Source organism: Carcharodon carcharias, chromosome 18 (assembly GCF_017639515.1).
Source record: "Carcharodon carcharias isolate sCarCar2 chromosome 18, sCarCar2.pri, whole genome shotgun sequence".
Taxonomy (NCBI): Eukaryota; Metazoa; Chordata; class Chondrichthyes; order Lamniformes; family Lamnidae; genus Carcharodon; species Carcharodon carcharias.
In genome coordinates, this window is record NC_054484.1 from 51,243,464 (window position 1) to 51,270,048 (window position 26,585).

Genomic DNA, 26,585 nt, shown 5'->3' on the forward strand with positions numbered 1-26,585 from the left:
CCTATGTTACACAATCTATATGATGCATACATAACATACTGCATCAATGGAACTTAGAAGAATCCATGGCATGGTCTTACTGATGTCAACTGATAGATACCTGAAACTTATTTAAATTTTTGCCATGATTGCTACAACTTAGACCTTGTTTATGAGGAAAAACTCTATGGTCGATTTTGATGTCAGTTAAAATCTTTTGAGTGCTTTGAAGACAATTAAATGATGCCAAATGATGTTGTTTGAGCTTTGTATGGTTTCATTTGATGGCAGTTAATTGCTATTTGATTACTTGGGATGTCAAATGATAGCGAAATGATCACTTATGAATGTAGATGATCACAAATGAATGCATATGATACTTGTTGAATGCTGTTGAATGCAAAATAATGTCAATTTTTTCTGCTAATGTCTACACCACACATGGCAATGAATTCAATTTGGATGGGAATGGAGAATTAGTGCATAAAGCAAGGACAACAATTTTTGTTTCTCCATTCTCAATTCCTCACCTTCACTGATGAGAATACTTTTGCACTTAAAGTCAAAATTTTTTGTCATCTATAGAGTTGATTATGCTAATACAATTTGTGGGGAAAACACTAAGTTTTAATCTTGCTATGCTTAGTTTGTGGTATGTAGAATATCTGTGTAAAGCTACACAATAGAAATAGAGAAGCACTAAATAAATAGCTAAGTAATGCTCTAATAATTTCCCATTGAGTAATGATTGATATTTAAACCTTTTAATAAAATATGATTGAAGTGTCAAAGTATATTTGTAAAATGTAAATGTCAATTGTTTTATATGTGAATTGTGCATGAGTAGACCTGTAGACAGCTCAGGCATGTGCCATCAGGCTGTGTTATAAATTGAAAAGGGCCAAAAGACGCAAACGTTTCAACATAACAAAAAAAGAATTGTTCACTGAATTTTCAATGATTTGTATGTAAGCCTTCTGGGAGTTGCATTGAAATTTGCAAATGATAGCAAAATAGGAGGTATAATTAATTATTCAGAAGACTAAAGGAACTGCAATAGGATATTGATAAGATGCGGGAATGGGCTAAAAACCGGTAGATAGAATTTAAGTCAGCAGGTATGAAGTGATACGCTTTGAAAATAAATAATTGAAGTAATTATATTCTTAATGAAGTAGGCTTGGTGCTGTGGAAGAGCAAAGGAATTTAGGACATAGTTTTATACAATGTTAATGGGAGCACATCAAGTGAATAATATCATTAAAAATGTTAATGGAGTTCTAGTTTTTATCACAAAATTTGTAAAATATAAAAGAGGTAATGATAAGCCTATGTATAATCTCAGTCATACTTCAGAGAGTACTGTGTGCAGTATTGAGATTCACAAGGTTGCTGCCTAGTTAAGGAAAGACAAATACAAAGAGAATGTGAAAAATTGTGTCTTTTTCATTAAATCAATGCAGATTATAGTAAAGTGTGATAGATGTGTTTAGAATGATAGAATGACTTAGGATAGATAGAAGCAGACTCTTTCCTCTGGCTAAAGGGTCTAGAATGAGGATCCAATGAGGATACAAGATTATCTGTAAAAGAGAGGAAGAGAAACATATTTACACATAGGGCTGAATTTTACATGCTCCCGATGGGTGTATTTCCCTGGGGCAGTGGCAGGAAGGAGGTGTGCATTGAATAGGTCAGACGCCAATCTCGCCCATCCCACCACCTTCCCACCCACCCCCAAGCTCTCCCCCATAATACAGTGGGGTGGGGAGGGGAGTGCAGAGTGGCATTCAAATCAGCAGCCCGCCAACCATATTTAAATGAATAATCAATTAGGCTTGTAATCAAGCCAATTGACCCTGATAAAATGCTGTCCATACCATAAAATGTTTGGTATGGACAGCCGGGCAGGAGCGGGAAGGCCGATTTTTTTTTCACTCAAATGCTTAAAGGGCGGGAAGGAAGTGGGTGGTCGCACTTTGGGGGCTGCTCTTGCCGATTGTGGGGTTGCCCTGCTTAGATTGAACCTGTCTTCCTTCTTACCCGCTCCCTCCCTTAAACCCACCCCCTGTTCTAGAGAGCAGGACTTCTTCCCCAATGAGGGGCAGAAGCCCCACTTGGCCCTTGTTAGTCCGCCTCGCAGCACTTTATGGCTGCAGGGCTGGTCAGCATGGAGAATGTTGACTTCATGCTGCATTGTTTCATAGGGGGGGATGGTTGTGCTGTCTGCCCACCAACCACAGCAACCCCCCCCCCCCCACCCCCCCATATTATTCAGCTCATGGAGTTGTAAGGCTATGGAATTCACTTCCAGGGTTACCGTTTGAGAAAGACTATGTCAACATTCAAGATTAGATTGGATATTGAATGAAAGAAAGTGAATAAAGGAATATAGGAACAGGATAGGTAAATGTGATTGAGACTTGTTTGTAAGGAAGTTCAATACCATCACAACTGATTGGACTGAATGGCCTATTTCTATGTATTCTGTGTACTCATGTGAATTTTTTTTGTGGACTGTTTTCTGACTAAGAAGAAAATACAGCTGACTTATACATTATGGCCTGGATTTTATGGTACTAATGACAGTGAACTGCTAGTTCGAGTCATTACTCTCCTGAAACTGACAGTATATACACAGTGAAATACAGAAATCAAGAGGTGGCTGTCAGTGATTCTATGCTTTAGTCAGACGGTGAGGTGTTGAGGTTCTCCCCAAATGTAATCAATTAGAAATTGAGAACTTCCACTCTTATGCTCTTAGTCTTGCTATAAAAAGCCACACCTTGTTTAATGAGGTGCATTTAGGGTTTGTGTGGTATTAATTACCTTATTGACCATGAAAGAGTAATTTTATATTTATGGAATATCAAATTTATCCATTATAATTAGAAATTTAAGTTTTAACGTTTGCTTATACCATAATAGCTTCTACCTTAATCCCATGTGTATGTCGATCCCAATCTTTTATTTCGTTATCAATGAGTAAACAACTTAATTGGAGGATTCTCCTGATAAACCTCTGCAACGAGTTACTGAGCACTATAAACCACAAAGGTCCCGAATCAACCAGTTTGTGACGAGCAACCTGTTTTTGTGTAAAATTAGAAAGGGAAAAATAAACCAAAGTCTCTTGCACCTGTTTGCTATTCAAGTGACTCTTGTTAGAAATATGTGTCTTTCTAATAAGTGGATTGGATTTTGCTGTGATGTCTCTGCAATTAAACAGCCAATCAACACTAACTGTTGATTACCTATGGACTCCACGTGACTAATGGAAATTTTGGATAAGATGGCAAAAGGAACTCGGTAGTTATGAAATTGCAACTCAGCAGTGCCTTCAGGAAAGGACAGGGCAATAAATAGGCAACAGAGTGTGAAATCAAATGTCTTAAATTCTAACCAGTCTTACATTTGACAATTTTCCTTCACTGGTGGGAACGTTCTATAGATGCCTCTGCATCTGTTTTCACTTTAATGTATTAAAGGTCAATTTAAAAAGCTTAATAGGAAAAGCCTGGTGGGAATTTTCTACTTATTCTTGTATAATTCCAGACAACAGCTAAGCATGCGTATTGTATCAAATCTAGCAATAATACACATGCACTGGTAAATGTTACACTTTTGAAAAAAGTTGCTGATCAATTTAAAATGACATTTTTATATCTCGGTACATTATTTAAATAATATTTTGACCATTATTTCAATGTTTCATGTTTGCGCTTTGTGTATAATATGTAAATTCTGCGAAAAAAAACTACATACCAGGTGAATTATTTACTGATGTGTTTAAGTTATCTGCTGTTTCTTGATCTAAATTACATAATCATTTCTGTGCAATAACTGTGGCTATGTCATAATTCTTTCCACAGATGGATTTGGCAGGTCATCCCTCTGGCTAATTCTACTATTGAGACTCTGAAATTGGAAGTAGTCAACAGTAACCCAGGAATTTTCGCAGTGGAGATTGACCCTAGAAAATTTGTGAGTATCCGTAAGAAGTGATAGCAGTGATCATTTTTTTGTTTGGTACCATGTAATTTATGGAAAAAGAACTTAATGGCATTGTGCTAAAGCTTGTTGTTTTACATTCTGTATTGGATGAACAGAAACTTCCTCCAACAAAATATCAGGAAGAACAAAGCTATTTGTCTTCAGACCTCACCACAATTTTGGTTCCCTAGCCACCAACTCTACCTCTCTTTCTGGCCACTATCTCAGGCTGAATTATACTATTTGCAATCTTGGTGTCATATCTGATCACAAACTGAGCTTTCACCTTTCCCATCATCGCCAAGACCACTTACTTTCACCTCCGCCTTTGCTTCAGTTTATCTGCTGCTGAAACCCTCATTAATGCCTTTGTTAGCTCTGGATGTGACTATTCCGTGCTCTCCTGGCCAGTCTCCCACCTGCAACCTCTGTAAATTTGAGCTTATTTAAAATTCTGCTGCCTGTAGCCTAACTTGGAAACAATCCCATTCACTCATCACTCTGGTGCTTGCTGACCTATAATATTTCAATTTAAAAATTCTCATCCTTGTTTTCAAATCCTTCCATCGCCTCACTCCTCCTTATCTCTGTGACCTCCTTCGGCCCTGCAACCCTCCATAATCTCTGTGCTCCTCTGATTCTGACCTCTTGTGCAACCCTGATTTTCTACTGCAGGTGGCCATGCCTTCAGCTGCCTAGAACCTAAGCTCTGGAATTCTCTCCCCAAAGCTTCTCAACCTGTCTCTCCTTTAAGATGCTCCTTCAAATTTATCTCTATAAACAAGTTTCTGGTCACTCTCACAATACCTCCTTATGCAACTTAATGTCAAATTTTGGTTGATAATGCTGCTGTGAAATGCCTTGGGACCATGTTAAAAATGCTAGAAATATTGTAAATTATTGTTGTGATCCTACTAGGCTGCTGGACAATTTCTGGAACTTATTGGGTTATTTTCTCAGTATCACTATCAACTTGTGAGTTCTTGGAACAACATTTTGCTGGTGCAGGACTGCTTGTCGTCACGTACAATACGGTACTTGACCTTCTTTGCACAAGAAATGAAAGATAGGGACAAGGTTAGTTTTTGGTGTAAGAGCAGAGAGTAATTTCTGGTGCCTAATAGCAGCTTTTAGTGTCATTCACAGAATGTGTAATGTTAGATAGAAGAGCAGGGGGCAAGACAGCTGTGAAGGAACTCTTCAGAATGTCTTCCCCAGTTTCCATTCATCTTGGCCAAGACTTGCCATTGCTCTGCCGTTTTAAGTACCTTTTCCTTCAGTTGGGAAAGGATGTCTAGGCTGCTGGGCCTCCTCCATTTTATATGACGTCTTCCCCTGCAAGAAAGAATATCTTAGTGGTTGCCTTGTGAACTGTTTTGAGAATACACCTGCCAGGGTTGAATAGTGTGAATGTTGTGTGTAAGATTATGAGGTTTGAAGAAGTGACGATTCCAATAGTGATGAGATGCTAAGTACACATCAGAGGAAAAGGAAGTCAGGGAACATGATCATAGGAGTATGAAGGGAAAAGAAAACCTTCCAAAAGGCGTTTTGAAAGGTGCCACATAACGGGCTTGCCAGCAAAATGAAGCCCATAGAATAAAAGGGACAGTGGCAGCAGTGTGGATACTGAGTAACGGGGAACAGAGAGTAGCAGTGAGTGGTTGTTTTTTGGATCAGAGGAAGGTGTACATACAGTGATATATTCATGATCTAGACTTGGGTGTGCAGGCCATTATTTCAATTTGCAAATGGCATAAAACTTGGAATTATTTTGAATAATTGTCAGTAATTTCAAAAGGAAAATGGTTGGGAACTTGAAGGAAATAAACTTGCAGGGCTATGGCGATCAAGTGAGGTAGTGCGACTGACTGGGTTGCTCTGCGGGGAGCTGGCATGGACTTGATGGGCCAAATGGCCATATTCTGTGCTGTGAATGCCTCTGCTTCTGACTTTATAATATTTGAATCATGGGGCTGCAGGTATTTGCAAAGCGTAAGAGTGGGATTCTTACCTTGATAGCCCTGGAGAGAACATTAAACAGCTTTTGGTATTGCAGTCAAGTCCTAGGAGCTAAGCACCTCCCAATCATTTCTTTAGCTACATGTTCACATATCTTTGGAGATGTTGTCTAGAGGGCTTTCTGTCCCCCGAAGGAGATCATGTCCCCCTCCTCCTGTTCACTCCTTGCTGAAGGGCCTGAAAAGCTGCAACGGACAATCTGGGTGGCCTATCTGAAGCTCTTGCATCCATTTTTGCCCTCGTAAAACTTTTGCTGCTGCCTGCAACCTGAATGCACATCCCCTATAAAAGGGAGGGGCAAGTCTTGGCTGGGGTGAGTGGAAACTGGAGGAAACATGCTGAAGGATTTCTTTGAGGCTTTTTTTCCTTCTGCTCTTTTATTTAACCCTAAACACTCTGCATGACAAAAGGTAGCTACTGTTAGCTGCCAGAAATCATGCGCTGCTTGCCCTGGACACTAAAAGCTAAGTTTGTCCCTATCTTTCATTCCATATTCAAAAAAAAGGCCAAGATCCATGTGGTACTTGACAGCAAACAATCCTGCACTGGCAAAAGGCAAGTTGTCTTTAAATGATGTAAGTGGCACCCAAAATCCTCACCTTCCAAGCAGGTGTGCAGACAATGAACAGCACATGCAGCATACCTGCCTTATGATAAACAGTCTCCCAGCATGAATTTCATGTTTCCCATGCAATCACATGCAGAGGAGCATGCAGTACCTTACCTTGTCCACTCACATGACTGTTTTGGTAGCAATCAAATTTCTAGGCCATAGAGTTTTTCCTCTAGTTGTTGGAACTGCTCAATGTGCAATTTAAATGCAATATATGCCTATGTGTAGCAGAAGAGACTGAGTATCATGACATCATTGTAAAATATGTTTCTTTTTCAAATGCCATCTGTCCTGAATTATCACATTATCTCCATAAAGTATAAAAATATCCCAAGAAGATGATACCGCCACATGTGGTCTAATTTAATTTACGCATGAACAAACTGAACTTGATTTGGTGAATGCTTTAAGAAGGTTTCACACAGATATTAAAAAAAGGTGCAAAATATTTTGAGCACAGGCTTTAAAGGAAATTCATGGCTTGGATCCAACATATCCAGGTACTAGTTGATTTCCCTGTGGCCTCCCTGCACTTCCAGCTAGATGTGCACCACATGCCTTGGGGCAAATTCAGACTCTGTTTTTCCAAAATTGAAAAGAATATATACTTTATTTCTAAATTATGAGATTCTGTGAAAAAATGCTAAATCTCTTGGTCCTAACTGACCTTCTCTGCTGACTGACCGCAATGGATTTAAGTAGCAGCCTCCACTTATCACACTCCATATAGCCAATATTGCACATTAAAGGAACTAGCCTGTAAAGCTCAGTATTGATTTTATGTTTTGATTCCTTTCTGTTCATAGTTAATTGTGAATCCTCAGTCTACAGTTGAAGTATCTGTTCAATTCTCTCCCTCAACTCTGGGAAAAACCAATCATTGTGGAACTATTATCTTCAAGTGTCCTCAGGTATGGACTTCCTTTCTCATCACCATCATTGGTAAAGTGAGGGAGAACTGAGTGGAAGAGAGATCTATGTGTTCTAGTGCTTGAATCTTTAAAACTTCACATCTAGTATCATGAGGCTATAGCAATAGCAAAAATAGTATTAGGATGAAAAGGAAAATACCGCAGAAAAGTTGCTGGAAATTGGAATAACAGAAAATGTTGAAAACAAAATGCAGCATTAATCCTAGCTTTCTGTGTCCATAGATACTGCCTGACTTACTGAGTGCTTGCAGAATCTTCTCTTTTTATGCAGTATTGGGCTGCATTACTAGGCTGATCCAGTAAATGCAAAAAACACACTAGCATCCTTATATAAAACCTTAGTTAGGTGTCATCTAGAATATTATGCCCAAGTTTGGTCATTCACATAATGGGTGATTTAAACCCTTAGTAAAGATTCAGAAGAGGCCCTCTGGCTTGATACTCAGCTTAAAAGCCACTAGTTACCACAATAGACTTGCAGGGCTGGGTGATACTATGAACTTTCTGGGCAGAATTTTGCCTTCGGCGAGCTGGGGGTGGGGCCTGCTTGCTGACGCGTAAAATGACGTGGGATGATGTTGGGCGGAACCCCCGACGTCATCCCGCCCCATTTAAATTTTCAGGAAGGATTTCTTTGAGGCTTTTTTTCCTTCTGCTCTTTTATTTAACCCTAAACACTCTGCATGACAAAAGGTAGCTACTGTTAGCTGCCAGAAATCATGCGCTGCTTGCCCTGGACACTAAAAGCTAAGTTTGTCCCTATCTTTCATTCCATATTCAAAAAAAAAGCCAAGATCCATGTGGTACTTGACAGCAAACAATCCTGCACTGGCAAAAGGCAAGTTGTCTTTAAATGATGTAAGTGGCACCCAAAATCCTCACCTTCCAAGCAGGTGTGCAGACAATGAACAGCACATGCAGCACACCTGCCTTATGATAAACTGTCTCCCAGCATGAATTTCATGTTTCCCATGCAATCACATGCAGAGGAGCATGCAGTACCTTACCTTGTCCACTCACATGACTGTTTTGGTAGCAATCAAATTTCTAGGCCATAGAGTTTTTCCTCTAGTTGTTGGAACTGCTCAATGTGCAATTTAAATGCAATATATGCCTATGTGTAGCAGAAGAGACTGAGTATCATGACATCATTGTAAAATATGTTTCTTTTTCAAATGCCATCTGTCCTGAATTATCACATTATCTCCATAAAGTATAAAAATATCGCAAGCAAAATCAGCTGTGGGCCCGCCGACCTGTCAATTGCCAATTGAGGCCATTGACAGGATCATTTAAACAATTAAAGGACCTGCCCGTCTAACCTTAAGGTTGGCGGGTAGGCCAGGAGCCCTGGCGGCAATTAGAGAAAACATCAAACCTCATCCAGTAGTGGGAGGAGGTTTCATGCAGGGTTTCAAAAATTTTAATAATTTTATTATGTAAATTATGAACATGTCCCATCTCATGTGACATTGGGGGAACGTGTTAGGCAATTTTTAATATATTTAAACGTGGAAGCGATCTCCCTGAGGCAGCACTTTTGGAGAATCCACCCCGCCCCCTGCCCACACAGGAAGTGCATAGCACTTCCTGCCTTAATTGGCCTGCCCACGTAAAATGGCGGCGGGGCCTGCTTCTCTGGCGGGGATCGGCTCCCCACCCGTTGGAGATTGGGTCAGGCCCGCCTGCCTGACAGGCAGAAAATTCTGCCCTATGTATCATTCAGAGTTACCACCACCTTGAAATTCTTGCAAAATTAGTTTTTTTTCCAGCCAGCATCTGATAATCCCTATCATATAAGCTAGGCAGCAGCTTGCTAATAATTAAAGTAGCTCACTCATGGTCTCTTTAGGCTGGTGGGACATTTCAGTTCCTCACAAACCAGAAAAACTGAGAGCTCTCTAATTCTACATACTGGCAGGTTTCCACAGCTGCAAGGAGCAATTGATAGAATCCAAGTCGTACTCAAAACCTCCCAAGAGAAACCCTTCAATTTCATGAATAGGAAAGACTCACATTCCTAAGATATGCAGCTAGAATGTCTTGCAAAACACTGCATCCTGCATGTTAATGTTCATTGCACATAAAATAAATGCACCGCACACCTGCCTGTTCTCTCTCACCACACTCTCAAAAAATTCTGTTTATTTTCTTGAGACAGAAATGATATATTTCTACTAACATCATCCAACCTACAAAAGTTGCAAGCACACAAAGAAACAAACTCAGATCTCTATATGCAATGAAGTCTTATTCCTCTGAAGAACTGTATTCACCAAAATGTGCCAAAAAATTCATTCACCTGATAAAGAACTACTTAACACTGTGCCTGCCACCAGCAGCAGCCAACTTACTTGCTCAAGTTCATTGTTTGTTACCTCTCTGATGTGCTCCCCAAAGACTGTATGGCTGGGATAATTCCCTTGAAATTTTAGAGGCCTAAGAAAGCTCTCACCTCAGTGACACTGTTGTTCCAGATGGACTAATTTGTCATAATATTTCTTTTATAGAATTAAAAAAAGCTGGACTTATGCCTGAAGCTCCCTTTTGAGTAGGCCTTAAGGAAGCAAGCTGATTAGCACTCTCTGGAGAGACAGTGACATCTGCAGCCATTCTTTCTAGCTCACTGGTGCCATGGAACAGTTTCAGAGCTGATATTGATCGATGTCTTATAGACCAAGTGGCTTAAATCAGGTCTTTGAAGCACTTCAGGTTAATCCTCAAAACATCTATGAAGAAAAATGAAAAAAGACTTGCATTTATATAGTGCCTTTCATTATTTCAGGACAGCCCAAATTGCTTTGCGGCCAATTAAGTACTTTTTGAAGTGAGTCACTGTTGTAAAATAGGAAACACAGCAGCCATTTTGCACACAGCTCCCACAAACAGCAAGGTGATATTATCTAGACAACCTGTTTTAGTGATGTTGCTAGAGGGATAAATATTGCTCCGGAGACCAAGGATAAGTAGTCTGCTCTTTTAACTAGTGTCATGATATCATTTAGGTCTACCTGAGAGAGTAGATGAGGCCTAAGCTTAATATCTCATCTGAAAGATGGCATCTCCAACAGTATAGTGCCCCTTCAGTACTGCATTGGAATTTCAGCCTAGACTTTTGTGTCTTCTTTGGAGTGGAACTTGAACCCACACTTTCTGACTTACAGGCAGCTGAGTCACAGCTGACACCAGGGAAGTACAATAGGTGCACTGGAGCAGCACATGAACTTACCCTTGACCACCCTTATTCAGTCATTGTAGAGAACAGAGGTGCATTTCCTGATGATCCTATGGAAAGTCTAGAAAAAATAAGCGACAAATTATAACACCTTTTGTACACTTAATCAGAACTTCTAATCTGAATCTTTAACATCTTTAATATACATTTTTTTTCCTTCATGATTTTAAAGATTAAACAAAAACTGACTTAGTTCTCTAATTGTTTCACCATCTAATTGCTAACATTGCTTGTTTTTGGAAAGAAAGAATTGTAGCTTTCAATCTGCATCCTTGTTCATTGAATAGTAATAATCCCTAATTAAAAATGTCTAGAAACTTTTGAAAGTAAATGAACTGCTATTGCTGAGAGAAACTTTTGCAGATTTTTCATATGGCTAACTATCTTCCATTTTTCAACAGTTGGAAGAGTGGACATTTCATCTGTCAGGAGTGGGCTTGCTTCCCCAACAGATGGACCCTGTCAGTATCAGTGCATATGTCAACTCTCATGCATCAGTTATTGTGCCCTTTGAGAACCCCACAAATGAGCTGCTTCTGGTGGATGTGGTGCTGACAGGTGATGGTCTCATTTAGAGCCTGTTTCATTTATCTACTTGAATGTTTATCTGTGTTAAAGTAACTTTATAAAGGTTTTAGCTTAAAACTCAGTAGCTGAGTTACTGAGTTAAATCATGCTACTTAGCAAAACATACCAATGTTAAATATTAGATATTTCACATTCTTAAATGCTTTAATAGGCTTGCCCTAATAGACTAAAGGTTTTACCAAGTTGCTGAGAAGTTATAACAGGATGATTACAGGTTCAATCCACTACCGCTACTGAGTTAGTTGATTTTAGCTAAGCATCACTAATGGCACTACAATTTGCTGTCACATTCCTAGTTTAGGGAGAGGTAAATCATCCAAGATTCTTAGCATGGATTGCTTTCCAATAGCTCCTTTTGAAAGTATGCTTTTGAAGCATTTAGAGATGACAGGATTGGGCTTAATTGTGGTGCTGAAACTTATTGTTCTACAAAGGCTACTTTTGTGAGGTACTGAAAGATAGGTTGTGCCCATTGAACCTTCCTCTAGCAAGTTGTCAATGGCTTTGGAAGAGGTGGCACAGAAAGAAAAGTCGCAACAACAATTTTTCATAAATTAGTTTCTTTCAATGTGGAAATTTTTAGTTATAACAGTAATAGACAACTTGGAAAGAGTGACTAGCTGAAAATTATGAAGAAGGTTGAATACATTTTCATTCTGAATTTACTGTAATAAATAATTTTAAACCAAAGCAACTCTGATTCACATACATTTCTCTAAATGCCAAAGCAGTATGTTTGAACTTTTGCTAGTAAAAAGTAAATGTAGTTAAGAGCTGGAAGCAATCCTTGAAAAAGCTGAGGTAAGCTGTGAACTAAAAATTATTTATCTTGTTTAATAAGAATACAATATATTCAAGATGTTACCTTGGTTTTGTTTATTTTTAGTTTGGTGAGATCATGATTAAAAATACTATTAAAATATTTTGGGTATCTGTTTTGTTAATCCATACCTAATTTCAATGCTAGATAAAGATGAACCTAATTATGTTCATTTAGAAACATTGAAGAATCATTTGTATAGCAGCATAGTTGAAAAATAACCATTTCTGCTTCCAATATTGAAGAAATGTTTATGCTATGTTTGTATTTGATGAAATATGGATTGTACATATACCTTCAATTGGAACAAACATCACATATCTTTGCATATTAAATCTTTGGAAGATTGGGGCATAACTAGTTTTCTTTTCTTTCTAAATAAAGTGGTCTGTCTAGAATTATCACTTCCATTGTAAAATGTTCCACCATATGCTAATTTACAGCTTATTTTGATGTGATAAGAGAGGAGAAAATACATTAGTGTCATTGATTCTTTTCTTTGATATGACAGTGAATTGTAAAAGCTTTTTAATCTTCTAATCTTCATTTGTTCAGATAATGAACAGATCACACACCATCAAAGTCCTTCAGACCTGCTACAATGCATTAACAAAGAGCCTGTTTTCTGCATTCCACTGAAGCAAAATCAAGGTAATGGTTTGCTAAGTCTTCCAACAACAATGTAGTACTGCAATTTTTAGATCCTGCACGTTTCATACATGGCATCTGAAATTATTTAGTTGTATACTTATCCCAAAAATCACAAAACCAACCATTCTGCTAATTATGTCATTTAAAAACATTTTTAAGTCTTTAACCTTTTTGTTATATTTGTGCCATTGTCACTATTATTTACTTTTATTATTAAGTACAGGTTTTTGTTATAATTGCTTTTGGTGATATAATGTGTCCTCAAAGCCCTACATAAATTGGCATACATGCAACACTCCAAGTTACTCATCATTGGAAGTATATTGCCACTCCTTCACTATCACTGGGTCAAAATCCTGGAACTCCCTAACAGCACTGTGGGTGTATCTACACCACATGGACTGCAGCGGTTCAAGAAGGCAGCTCACCACTACCTTCTCAAGGGCAACTAGGGATGGGCAATAAATGTTGGTCCAGCCAGCAAAGCCCACATCCCATGAATGAATTTTAAAAAAGCATACATACATTGTTACATTGAATGTCTCTTTTGCCAAGGTCAGAATAAGGCTTGTTTCTACCAGGGGCAGAATTTTGCCCTTGGGCGGGCGGGCCCCACCAGCTTGGCAGCGGGTGGGCAGCTGATCGCCGCCGCTAAGACAGGCCCCGCCACCATTGTAAGTGGGCGGGCCACCCGACGGGAAGCACTATGCGCTCCCTGTGCAGGGGGGGAGGGATTCCCCAACTGTCAGAGTGTGCTCTTTCGAGCATGCGCACGAAAGAGTGCACATCTCCCTAAGACTAAATGCTGCCTCAGGGAGATCAGTGACAGTGTTTCAAACTTCAAAAATAGAAAAATAAAAAAATTATCAACATGCCCCCTCATGTGACAATGTCACATGAGATGGGACATGTTAATAAATGTCACATAAACTTTATTAAAGTTTTTTAAAACAGACATGAAACCTCATCCCGCTGGTGGATGAGGTTTCATGTTTTTTCAGAAGCCCACTGGGGCTCCTGGCCTGCCCGCCAACCTTAAGGTTGGACGGGCAGGGCTTTTAGTTGGCTTAATTATCCTGTCAATGGCATCAATTGGCCATTGACAGGTCGGCGGGCAGACAGCTGATCGTGCTGTCCCCCCGCCTTCCTAAATAATTAAATGGGGCGGGATGATGTCGGGGGTTCCTCCCGACGTCATCCTGTGTCATTTTTGCGTCGGTGAGTGGGCCCCGCCCCCAGCTCGCCGACAGAAAAATTCTGCCCCGAATCTCTTTGCAAACCTCAAACTAAAGCTGGCTTGATTTCCACTTCAGTGGGATTTTTATTGGTCATCAAACTTTTTAAATCATTACCAAGATTCTTTTCAAGGAAAGTGATCTAACATAATGGTATAAACACAAATATAACAGAACAACACATATTTATATAACACCTTTAACATGGTAAAGAATCCAAAGGCACTTCATAGGAGCATTATTAAACAAAATTTGAACTGAGCTGCAGAAGAATATATGAAGGTGGATGACCAAAAGCTTGGTCAAGGAGGTAGGTTTTAAAGAATGTCTTAAAGAAGGAGAGTGAGGTAGAGAGATTTAGAAGGGAATTCCAGAGCTTAGGGCCCCAACAGCGAAATTGCACAGGCGCCAATGGTAGAACAATTAAAGTTGGGATTACTCAAAAGACCAGAATTGTAGGAGTACCACATCTATTTTGGAGGAGTGTAGGGCTGTAGGAGGTTAGAGAGATAGGGAAGGTGCAAGGCCATGGAGGGATTTGAAAATAAAGATAAGAACTTTAAAGTTAAGGCACTACTTATAACTGGGAGCCAGTGTAGGTCAGCAAATGCAGTAATAATGGATGAACAGACCTTGGTGTGGGTTAGGTTATGGGTAACAGAATTTTGGATAACCTTAAGTTTATGGAGGTGGAGAATAGGAGGACATCCAGGAGTGTTTTAAAATAATTATATGGAAAGTCTAAATGATAAAAGGGCAAAGGTTCAACCTGAACTGGTTTTGATCATCTGAAGGGATCAGAGAGGAATTTTACAGAGTATATTTTCCATCTATTGGCCCTGGATTTTTTCCTCTTTCCCAGGAGATTACATGGCTATGGAGATTGTTGAGAGGTTGGGTGGGGGGTGGGTGGGTATGATTGGGTTTGGGAAATGTTGGGGGAGGGCAGAAGTGTTTAGCCGTGATGGTCCAGCCATCACACTCTGCGACAGTCTTGATGGACAACTGATCTTTCCCCTGCCTGTCAATTTTGTATAAAGAATGGCAAGTTAAAGTTTAATGCTAAGAATTTCGGTTTTCCTTACATGGTCTGCACATGCAATGTTTTATTTGTTCATGGGATGTGGGTATCACTGGCCAGGCCAGCATTTATTGCCTATCCTGAATTGCTCTTGTTCAGAGGGCATTTAAGAGTCAACCACATTGCTGTGGGTCTGGTGTCACATGTAGGCCAGACCAGGTAAGCATGGCAGATTTCTTTCCCTAAAGGACATTAGTGAACCAGATCAGTTTTTACAACAATCAACAATGGTTTCATGGTCACCTTTTAATTCCAAATTTTTATTGACTTCAAATTCCACCATCTGCCCTGGCAGGATTCGAACCCAGGTCCCCAGAGCATTACCGTGGGTTTCTGGATTACTAGTCCAGCGACAATACCAATGAACGTATGAGTATGGTAATTTCAGAAACAGTTGGATACTGTGGCAGAAGACTATAGAGTGGGCTGTATGGCTTCCTCACGTGTACTTACTTTGCGATTGTGAGATTTCTTCTTACGAATGCCAAAGAATTGTGCAGCCATATTGTCACAGAGTTGGAGGCTGGACTTGTGTACTCTGGAAGTGAGAGAAAGCAGTACAAAGAATGGGTGAAATAGAAACAAATGAAGCAAAGGGACATTGAGAAAATAAACAAGAGAAAAGCGATACAATATTAACATAATATTTATTTGACAAAATATTTCCTGCATACATTGAATTAAATAATGCCAACAAAAATATGTGAATAGCTTAATTGTTTCCATATTCATTCATCTCACAAATAGGTATGTATGGCACTTAAATAGGATATCAATCAGAAAGTAGGAAGAAAAATATATGGTATACAGGAAAACCTGAAAACTATTTTTGATGTTTTTGCGTAAGATTTTTCTTTGTACTGGAAACTGTGCTCTGTCTGCTGGTATAATTCTATTGCGAACAGCCCAATTTTCTTCAGTGCATCATTATTACATACCTTGGTGGACACTTGGAGTGTGTTTTTATCACCATACTACAGTCAAGCTGTCTCTGGAGAAGAGGAAATTCTAACACTGTTCCTGTAGTTGAAAGAATCAAGGCACCAATATTTGAGTCAGAGTCACGGTGCTTCTTTAGGACACTGCTCCCACTTAAAGTCTTGTCAGTTGAGATGTTAAGAGTCTGTAATCTGGAAAAGGATGACTAATGTTTTGACCATGAGAAGAAGAGTCCCATAAATGCAGGTCCATGGAAGGAGGTAGTCTTGGCAGTAAGTATCATCTCTTAGCAAAACCCAAATGGCTGTTGAACTCTGGAAAAATATCACTGGTTTCCCAGTACAATCAAGATAACAGGAGGCTGCTATAATTTGAAGCAAAGTATTGCATCTTTCCCAATTGCAGCTACTTTGCTCTGATTGCATCTGTCATGCCATCTGCAGCTTACCAGCAATGCACAAAATGCATTGGAGTACCTTTACAGTCTCTCCTTTCTCCAGAAGGTGTTCCCTTGTTCACAGTTAAACAAGCAGAGAAACAGTGGAAGGCTCACATGATAGGAATTTCATTGACAACACCTATTGCCAACTCTATTAAGGAATACCTTCTGAAACCTGGACTGCATTCAATATCATGGCACAAAGTACATTAATTCACTCTTTCTTCTTACATGTAGCTCACAACCAATGGAAGTATCGCCTTTAGACTCCTGCTGCAAATCATTAGGTAACCACTTCAAATACTCCAACCACTGTAGAAGAAACTTGAGGTTAGAATTTAAAGATCACACAATAGTAGGCACCAGAAAAGGCATGATGCAATTAAACAATACAAGGTTAGCAGATTTGTTTTTAATGTGATGTTCCTTACGCTGGAAATTTTACAGAATACTAGCACAAAGGAATAACAGAATGATCCATAAATGGGACCCTTGGTAGTACATGTCAGTAGGTGATGAATTAATTTTGTTGCCAGAGGGTGGTCATATTGCCAGGACTCATTTAACAATAGCCTTGGATCTTAGATGAAAAATGTTCTTAAAAACTGTGCCTGCTGTTACCAGCACAACTCAACTTGAGTTTCATGAAGGAAGCACAGATATTTCAATGCATTGCTGATAGATAAAGGTGAAATAGCCTTACCTGGATTTGCAGAGAGATCTAAGGGAGATTCCATAGGTTCCTGAAACACAGTCTTCAAAATTAAACCTAAAAACTTAGATATTTAAAATGTATGATTTATAAATACTGAAAGAAATTTTAAAATAGCTAAATTAATGAATTAAATATGCTTAAAGTACACTGAAAAAACTTCAAAAACTACTTTACAGCTTGCTCCAAGTCCCTTGTGAGCTTCAGATCTGCAGTGCATCTGGTCAGATCTGAATACCTCTTTCCATGAAGAAAGGAAATGGGCCCTGCGGCAAACCAAGAACTCCCCCGCTACACTCTCCCCGTACCATAAATCGCATGCAGCTATGCGAGAATCTGGCAGAAAGAAAAGTCTGGTGGCTGCATGGAGGAGTAAAATCTTCAAGGCAGTGTTTGGGTGGGAGGTCCAGTGATCGGCCTTCTAACCTCATGATTGCTCCAAGACAGCCTGTACAAATGTAGATTCTCAATGCAAAATCTGTTCTTTTCGCTGAACAGGATTTCTTCCCTATAGCAAGCTTTCCACATTTCATGAAGGTTGTGAATTCTGACCAGTGTTCCACAGAGACCAGTGAACTTCTGGTATTTGCACTATATTGTCAACATTCTTATGTGATCTTAAAGATATTTTAAAATGTTGTCATTCATATACTAAAGTAGTGGAACCAGAGTATGACTAGACTATACCCCTCATAAGCCAATTTCATATTATTTCCCATGCTGACCCTTCTAGTATAAGTTAATAAACAAAACCTTAGCTGTAAGATGAAAAGCAATTTCAACCCTAAATGAAATATAGAACAAATGCTCTTAAAACAGCTGGGATTTCAGCTGAAATTATCCGGGTTTACTAGTGTGACTCCACTCAGAATTGTGGGCATGAATATTTCATATTTGGTTCAGATTGCTCAGAAATGATAATTGTACAGGATTGGAGGAATGACTGGTTAGGAGAAGCAATATTTAGTGAGCTGGAGTATAGCTGTAGCGCTAGCACCAGCTGTAATCTCTTGCCCATCAGGATATTCATCTTCATAGGGTGTATGGTTCTCTTCATTTTTTGACTTCAGTAACTCACCTTACTGTTATGGCAGTTATGCACGTGGCAACACGACACTCTTTAAGGCTGTCTAGCAGGGAACAGGCATTCATAGGTTTCAGACTGGGATCATCAGACAAAGCTGGATGGAATACCCCTCATCGCCTAAGAGCCAGCCTCTGACATGTTGCCCTTTCTCAAAGCAAAGCGAAATGCTGATCAGCCAAGGAATGTAGGCATTATAAGAACTGCCTACAAAGTGGGCACACACCTATATGATCCATCATGGTAGTTATGTTCCAACTGGGTACCCCAAGGGATCAAGGTTCACAAAGGTGTTGGACTCATGTTGCCAAGATGGCCACACATGTGCAGTAATAATGTCATAAATGCTGGCCTTGCCAGTGACACCCACAGCCTATGAACAAATAAAAAGTTAATAGTGAGTGTCCTGCACCTATGGAAATACTGAAATGGCTGCAAAAGCCATAGTGCTTTCCAGCTGGCCAGGTAGCAGGTTAACAGTAGAAAGAGACCTTTGCCTCTTTTATTCAGATGTTTAGAATTGAAGGACAAGAAATCAATATCTTATCAAAGTGTATAACAGAAACTGGATTAAAAATTTCTGTCCTTTTTCAGAACTTTGCTATTTTGTATTGTTAAGAGACCAATAACTTTGAAAAAGAGATTTGAATTCCCACTGATCGTCTGAAAAGAATCACAAGGCAATGGTTGGGATGTTCTGGCCCCGCCATAGCAGGACCCTCTGTGGGAGATTCGGCAGCCCAGCCAAAAGCCCGTTGATTTTTGGTGGGACTGGATCACACAGGCGGTGGGTGGGGCCAGAAAATCCCGCCCAAGATTTCACATTTTAAATTTTTTACTGTAACAAACTAAACCTGGCATTGACTAGGCATTACTTAGTAGGCAACTGATACACTAAATTAGAGAAAAAATACCCCCTTAATTTCCTAATACAGCCAAAAAACCCACACCGCATTTATGAGTTGCACCATGCTCTCTGCAGAATTGTAGTCTTTACAGGAACCAGTCCAAAGTTCATCCCAGTATCTGTCAAAGGTAATTTCCCTCAGTCTTCTGAGAACTTTGGCAACAGCAACATTGCCATTAGTGTTTTGAACTTTTAACATAGCCTTTGAGCCATCCTGTTCAGGTTTTAACACCTGACCTCCATTCTCTTTCATGTCTGCAGGTTTTTTAATACCCAAGTGTGTAAAGAAAGTCTCAGCGATTGTCTCAACAATTCATCAGAATAGTCCTTATCCTCTTTAATTGAAGGACTGCTTTTATCTTTCAGTTCATTCCCATGATTTCAGCTTTGTATTCTTTTCCAGGAGATGCAGGCTTGAAACTGCCTCATTCTATTGAGTAAAATCCTCTTTAACCGCTTTAAGAACTTTGTTAAGGTTATGTCTGTGATCAGTCAAAAAATCCTGATACTCCTTTCTAGTCAGTTCGCAAATTCTTTGAAATCCTTTGTGCTTTTCGTCTTCATTCAGCATAACATTTGTCTAATTCATTCCTAGCGAGAATGATAGCTTAGTCATTCTGAAGTTTTAATTTATGTTCAAGAACACTTATCCTCCCTTGCAGCTCAAAGGTATCATTTATGGTTGTAGCTGAGTCTTTTGTTTTCAAAGCAATGCTTTCCTTTGTTCCATCATCAGCTATGAGTACCGCTGCTATCTGCTTTTGACACCTCTTGCTCAGGTTCTGTTTAACTCAGACAGCTTCAGTTCAGCTCCAGCTACCCTCAACCCTTTGCTGTCAATCTAATGCTGTAATATATTTTTATACCATATCATATTTTATCATATGAATATTTTCATATGTTAATCATATTTCATATGATTGGTTATATCAGCACTCTCTTCACATACAGTATAAATTGTTGTTTTCCCTTATTGGTATTCTTGTGAGGGTCCCGATGAATGCAAGACAAAAAGCTTAGACATGTCCCTTTTGTCAGCAATACTCAAGTTCTGTACTACCAAACGACTAGTAATATCTTTTTAACATCAACATCTGAGTTTCTAACTCTTTAGTTGTAACAATTTTATAGAAAGTCGTGGATTTGTGTACATCACTTAGTTTCCCTTGTACATTTTTAGTTTTAACTTCACTGCACTTTTCAGAATCACTGGAGATGGTAACACATTATCTCTAGCTAGGTCATTTCCGAATTGAAATTCAACATCTTTAATAGATAACTTTTTGTGATTAAACACCCTCCATTAATACTCTGTATCAATATATTTTTATATAGTGAACCTTCTGGAGGGTGATTCCCATCACCTACCACCATCTGTGATTAAGCTGACTCCCTATCTCTAAGAACATTAGTTTGTTTGCCTGCTTTACTAGACCAGAATAGTGACACTTGATCCTTGAATACAAAACTTTTTGCTTTGATCTATTCCAACATTCAAAGCTACCAGTTTGTCACAAGCACCAACTACTGGTGCAACATTTTCTGAAGACATGCTATGCAGTCCCATAAATGCTACAGTCTTGCCTCTTAATTTCCAACAATCTGCCACATAGCCTCTCTTCTGGCAAAAATAACATGTTGGTCCCCTGGAATCATACTTATCCTCCATACTGTAATCTTTGCTACTCTGAGGAGCATCTGTCTTATCATTTCTGCTATCTTCCTCACTTGTAACCAGAATTCTGTTCATTATCAAACTTATTTCCCCAGTTTCTGTGTGGGTTTGCAGACACAGACGTACTGCTACTTGGATATTTGTGAGGCAATTCATAATCATCAGCAATTACAGCAGCTGCCTTATCTTAGAAAGCTTATGATCTTCCAGGTGGGATCTTATTCCCAGAGAGACACTATTTTCAAACTCTTCCATTATCATTGTCTCTGTTAGGTTTTCAGAATTTTGTCCAATCTTCATAGATCTATACCAGCTATCAAATATCATTTCTATTTCTTTAGCAAATTCTACAAATCTATGATTTTTTCCTTAGATTTTTAAACTTTTGCCTGTAAGCTTCCGGAACTAACTCATAGGCATTGAAAACAGCAGTTTTCTCTGTATCATAATCATTAGAGGTATGTCTGAAAGAGATGTGTACACTTGCAACATCTTTCTAATGAATATGCTCTGCAATGAAACCATCCAACTTTATTTTGGCCATCATAGAATTATCATAACTCAATGCTTGCATTTCTTTTTGCTCTTATTCCCAATCTTCAACGTAGAATGTCTCATTTAAGTCCACAGTCCAATCGTCCTTTATGTTAGATGTAGGCATTCTTCCATCCTCAAGTTCATTTTCCAAAGTCAAACATGGTAAATTCTCATTTTGGGACAATAAGGTCAAAATGGCATCTTTGTGCATTTCTCACACCTCATTTCTCCTCTGATCAAAATCTCTTTTAGTTGTTTCATGGGTGTTCACACAACATGATTTCATACTTGGTTTGATCTTTGGACATTTTATGATCTTGTTGTTTCTCCTGATCCTATTTCAATTTTTTAAAAATTCATTCACGGGATGTGGGCTTTGCTGGCTAGAGCAGCATTTATGGCCCATCTGTAGTTGCCCTCGTGAAGAGGGGTGTTAAGAGTCAACCACATTCTGTGGGTCTGGAGTCACATGTAGGCCAGACCAGGAAAGGGCAGCAGATTTTCTTCCCTAAAGGGAAAGTGAACCAAATGGGTTTTTACAACAATCAACAATAAGTTCATGGTCACCATTAGACTTTTAATTCTGGATTTTTATTGAATTCAAATTCCACCATTTGCCGAGGTGGGATTTGAACCCAGATCCCCAGAGCGTTACCCTGGGTCTCTGGATTACTAGTCAAGTGACAATACCACTATGCCATCACTCCCCCCTATGGGGGTCTTATTTAATTTTCTTCATCAACCATTTCCTCACCCTGGAATTTTATGGTTCATCCTAATACTTCAATTCCTTCACATTATTCACAAACCATATCATTCCACTCCTCTGTTGGTTCTAATTGGTCTTTTGCAAACTGTCCACTTGCTTGGATTCCAGCCATTATACCCTGTATATCAACACTAGCAAGCACTTGTAAATCATTGTCTATGGTCATTGACCCTTCTAAACCATACATCTCATCTTTAATATTCTCCAGATTGCATTGAAGTTCAAGAATCTCATTGCTCTTTTCACAACAAAGTTCTAACAGCTCATTGGTCTCATTTTTTATTTCTACATTCAGCCAACTGTTCTGATTCACCAACAATTCCTTTTCCTGTTCAAGGCATTTTCATGACACCTGATAGAGACTTCTGATGCTTGAAGTTCATGAAGTTTTAAAGGAAGATCTACCTTTGTTGCATTTGCTTCCACCCAGTAAATCATTTAGACATTTCAGGTCCTCAGTCAAGTGTTGTACTTCCTGTGACTGATGCTCAATTGTTCTCATCAATTCTTGTTTTCTCACTGACAAACTCATCTTTCATGCATGAAAGTTGCTTTTCTACACTGATCTGATTTTTCTTCAATCACTGTTATTGGCAAAAGCTTCTTGTATTTGGCCAAAGTAGTTTTTTGGAATTTGGTAAGATCACCATGATCAAATAGCTGCTGCAATACGGTCATCACCATGTTACTGTCTTTACTAACCAAATTATTAACCAGAATAAAATTTACCCCTTCAATAGGTGAACAAAGAACAATTGCCACTGTAACAATTTCATTTACTAAGTCCCTTTGTAAATTTACTTTGCACAAAAGACCAGGTATATAAATTCCATGAATATCTCCTATTATTCCTTTTCCTTTACCAAACTATGTGGAGCATAAATTGCATCATCAGCCACTATCAATGACTGATCTGCCCCGGTACCTTTCAAAATTTCAATTTGTTTATTTGTGTTGTTGGAGGAGGAAGGGAACACTTCTCCCTTTGAGCCAAAACATCCAGAACCTCCAGTAGCCTGACTTCCTTTATCAGTAGTCAAGGAAGAATTCTCTGGACTATCCTGAGCCATATTCCCCTTTCGAGTAGGTCCTGAGGGAACATGTTTCACCTGTACCACTGCTATGGTCTTAATACCCATTTTTTTTTCTGGTACAGGTATTTCTGAGGATTCCTTAAGCATTCCTACTACTGCAATAGGTCTCCCATTTCATTTCCAACAATTGGCTTTTGCATGTCCAGTTTTATTGCAATAGAAGCACACTATTTTCTTTACATCACTTCTAGATTCTAGCCTATCTCCTTTATTATTTTGGTGTCCTTCTGTCCGTTCTCTATAACTAGTACATTTTCCATTGCTAGGATTTCTGTTCCTCTAATGTCCCTGTTGATTCCCATGTGACAGTTTATCCACATGTAACTGTCTGTGTGAGATATCATAGGGAATCAGCCAAAACTGCAGCTTCCTACACCTTTGATTATTGACTCTCATCTAAATAAATCTTAATGGTTACTGGAATGCTATTTGGGAACCCTTCCATAAACATAATTTCCTTCACACTCTCAAAAGCTTTTTTTCTAATTTCAGTGATCAAAACCACTGAACCCACTGCATTTCTTTTTCTCTACCAATTTTTACAAATGTCTGATTAGGCTTTTCCCTTGTGGTCCTAAACTTTAATTGATAAGATTCAGGGACAAGCATCGAGTATTGCCCTTTAAACCTCTTCATAGTCTGCAGATTGTTCTTCTGACAGACGAGTGTACACATTCATAGCTGTACTGACAGGACACTTTGTAACATTAAGGCCCAAGCATCTTTTGGCCACTTCAACTTCACTGTTATCTTTTCAAATCTTTCAACTCCATCCTCTGTTAACTTAGGCAATAAACAAAGAATTTTAATTAAATCTAAATTTTCAGTGGAATCAGAATCATCCACTGAACCGCTATTTCATCTTTCTTCCTTTGTTCTAAGCCTTTCTGTAGCCAGATCATGCTGTCTGATTTCTTTCCCTCTTTGAAACTTGAGCTCAAGCTTTAGCATTTCCATTTCTTTCAATCTTTCTCTTTCGTTCTCCCCATTTTCCAATTTGAGCTTTTACATTTCAATTTCTTTTGCTCTTTCAGGTTCAATTTTTTTCAAGTTCAAGTTTCCGCTTTCCTCTATCTCTTTCTATCTCAAGCTGCTTCATCTGCAACTGAATTTTAGCTAACTTTAGCTGTGAGAAACCCATTTCAGGTTTCCCTCCTTTTAATTCTAAATGCTGGGTAATTACTTTAATCATTTTATCCTTAAGAACTCCTACTTTTATGGTCGATATTCAATTTACCTGCTAACTCACTCAGTATAGCCTTAGTCAAGAATTTCAAATAATCTACCGGTTTCTTCTGCTCCCAAAAAAGTCTTAGTGACAGTCAAAGCCATTTTTGAGTCACGACCAGTGTAATATACTTCATAGCAAATGCTGTTCCTATGCTCAGCATCTTCACATGCATACTTCTTTAAAGATTCACAGGTCCCACTTAAATTCAAGAATTTTTGATCCCACTTTGTTACAATCCCAGCTGATGTTAACACTGGACAAATCAGATCCCAGAGTGAAACCTGGCTTGATAGATCCTAACTTTTGTTTCTTTTTAGAAACCATAAAGGTAAGTTACTGAAAAAATTCACAGGAGTCTGCTGATGTACTTTTAACACAAAGAATAAAATATTTATTAAACAAGAAAGCTGAACTGTATTACACCAGACAGAAGGGTTGAAAGATCTTAATACAAACACAAGAAAATGACTCAAATATTCACTATTCCGTCACCCAAGCTATACCTTTACAGACACATACAAATTAAGAAAGATAAAGCAATTTACCATATCTGTCTTATACTCTCATATTCAGGGTAAGTATACAGCATATGTGAACCAATGGGTGAACTATGGTCAGACACACCATACTCCAAAGCAAATGACAAATTTGACCAAAGGAGATCCTAAGGATTTCTCAGCAACCCAACAAGACACTTGTCACAACCTGTCTCACTGAAACTCTCTCTTTCTCATGAGGGCTTTCAAACTCTACATTTGAAGAACCCACTTTGGAATTCTCTCCAAATGTCACTCCCACTTGGACATCTTCAACAAGGATCCACCTCCAGGGTTTCATTCTCTTCCTTCTGAAATTCCTTTCCCTTGGATCTCCGAATACACTCAAGCTTCACCTTCCAAACATTCTTTCAGATCTTTGGCCATACCAAACAGAACGCCCCTGCTCCAAAGGGTACCTTCGTCTCAATGACCCACAGCATGGAGTCACCAACCTTCAGCTGCTCAATGGACCTTCTGGGCTCCTCTCAAGCCTGCTTCCCTTCAAATCTGCTCCTTACTGCTTTCTCTTTAACTTGGAGCCTATTTCTCTGCTCCTTTCTCTCAACTTAACTTTACTTAAAGGGATCTGCTTCTAATCTCTGTGTTTGCCCCTTACCTGGGACTGTCTTCTGGGAACTGTTTATGACCCTTGCATTTGTCCCTGCATGGGACTTTCTGCTGGGACCTCTTTCAGCCCCGCTCTTCAATTTAGGGCATTCTTCTTGGTTTGCGATCTTCTCCTGTCCCCCTGCCCATTTCCTGCTCCTTGGGATACATACTCTGCAATGGTGCTCTGGTTTGGGTCACCTGACCTGAAGTTTCATGCTGTTTTGCTTCTTTTTCTTCCTTTTCTTCTGTTCGTGTGCGCAGGACCAGCCTAAAGAATGTTAAAAACCACTAACTGCGTATGTGCGGCCCTTTCACAGCCAGCGCATGCGTAGGTGTGAAAATTGTAAAAAAAAACTGAACTGCGCATGTGCGGCCACTTCCCTGCTGACGCATGTGCAGAAGGTCCTAAGCTCCGATTGCAGATTTAAAAATAAGAATTGCCCTTCATGACACTTTCTCTCTCTCTCTCTCACACGCTCTCCCTTGGTCTCACTTCCCCTTGCTCTCGTTCCCTCCACCATTCCCACTCTTGCTCGCTCCTTCTCTCCCTTATGCTCCCTCGCTCCCGCTCACACTCACTCTCTTAGCTCTCTCGCTCCATTGCCCACTTATGCTTTTGCTCTTGCTCATGCGCTTCCGCGTTCGCTCTCTCTTCAGGGTCTCTGAATCTGATTGACTAGGAGTCTGTAATTCTGCCCACAATTTGTCTGCAGGTTTGAAGTGAAGTTTCAATAGGACTCGCCTTTGGCACCCTGTCAGCATGGCAATGAGACCTCAAAGGCTTATCACCAGGCAGAACTAATGAAAGGTCACATGTCCCCCTCCACGCTATTTTACCTTGAATTAAAAGAAACAGTTTAAAACATACCCATCTTATAAAACCTTACACTCAATAGTATCA

The 26,585-nt window shown here is 39.3% G+C and overlaps 1 protein-coding gene across 1 annotated transcript in view; it reads left to right on the forward strand.

Annotated features, from left to right (window-relative positions):
- The window catches only part of LOC121290452 (cilia- and flagella-associated protein 47-like), a 661,534-nt gene that overhangs the window by 523,943 nt on the left and 111,006 nt on the right, over positions 1-26,585 (forward strand). The window contains 4 exon segments of the mRNA XM_041210889.1: positions 3,852-3,963; positions 7,414-7,518; positions 11,176-11,332; positions 12,738-12,833. Of these exon segments, the coding sequence (XP_041066823.1) occupies positions 3,852-3,963; positions 7,414-7,518; positions 11,176-11,332; positions 12,738-12,833 (470 nt within the window).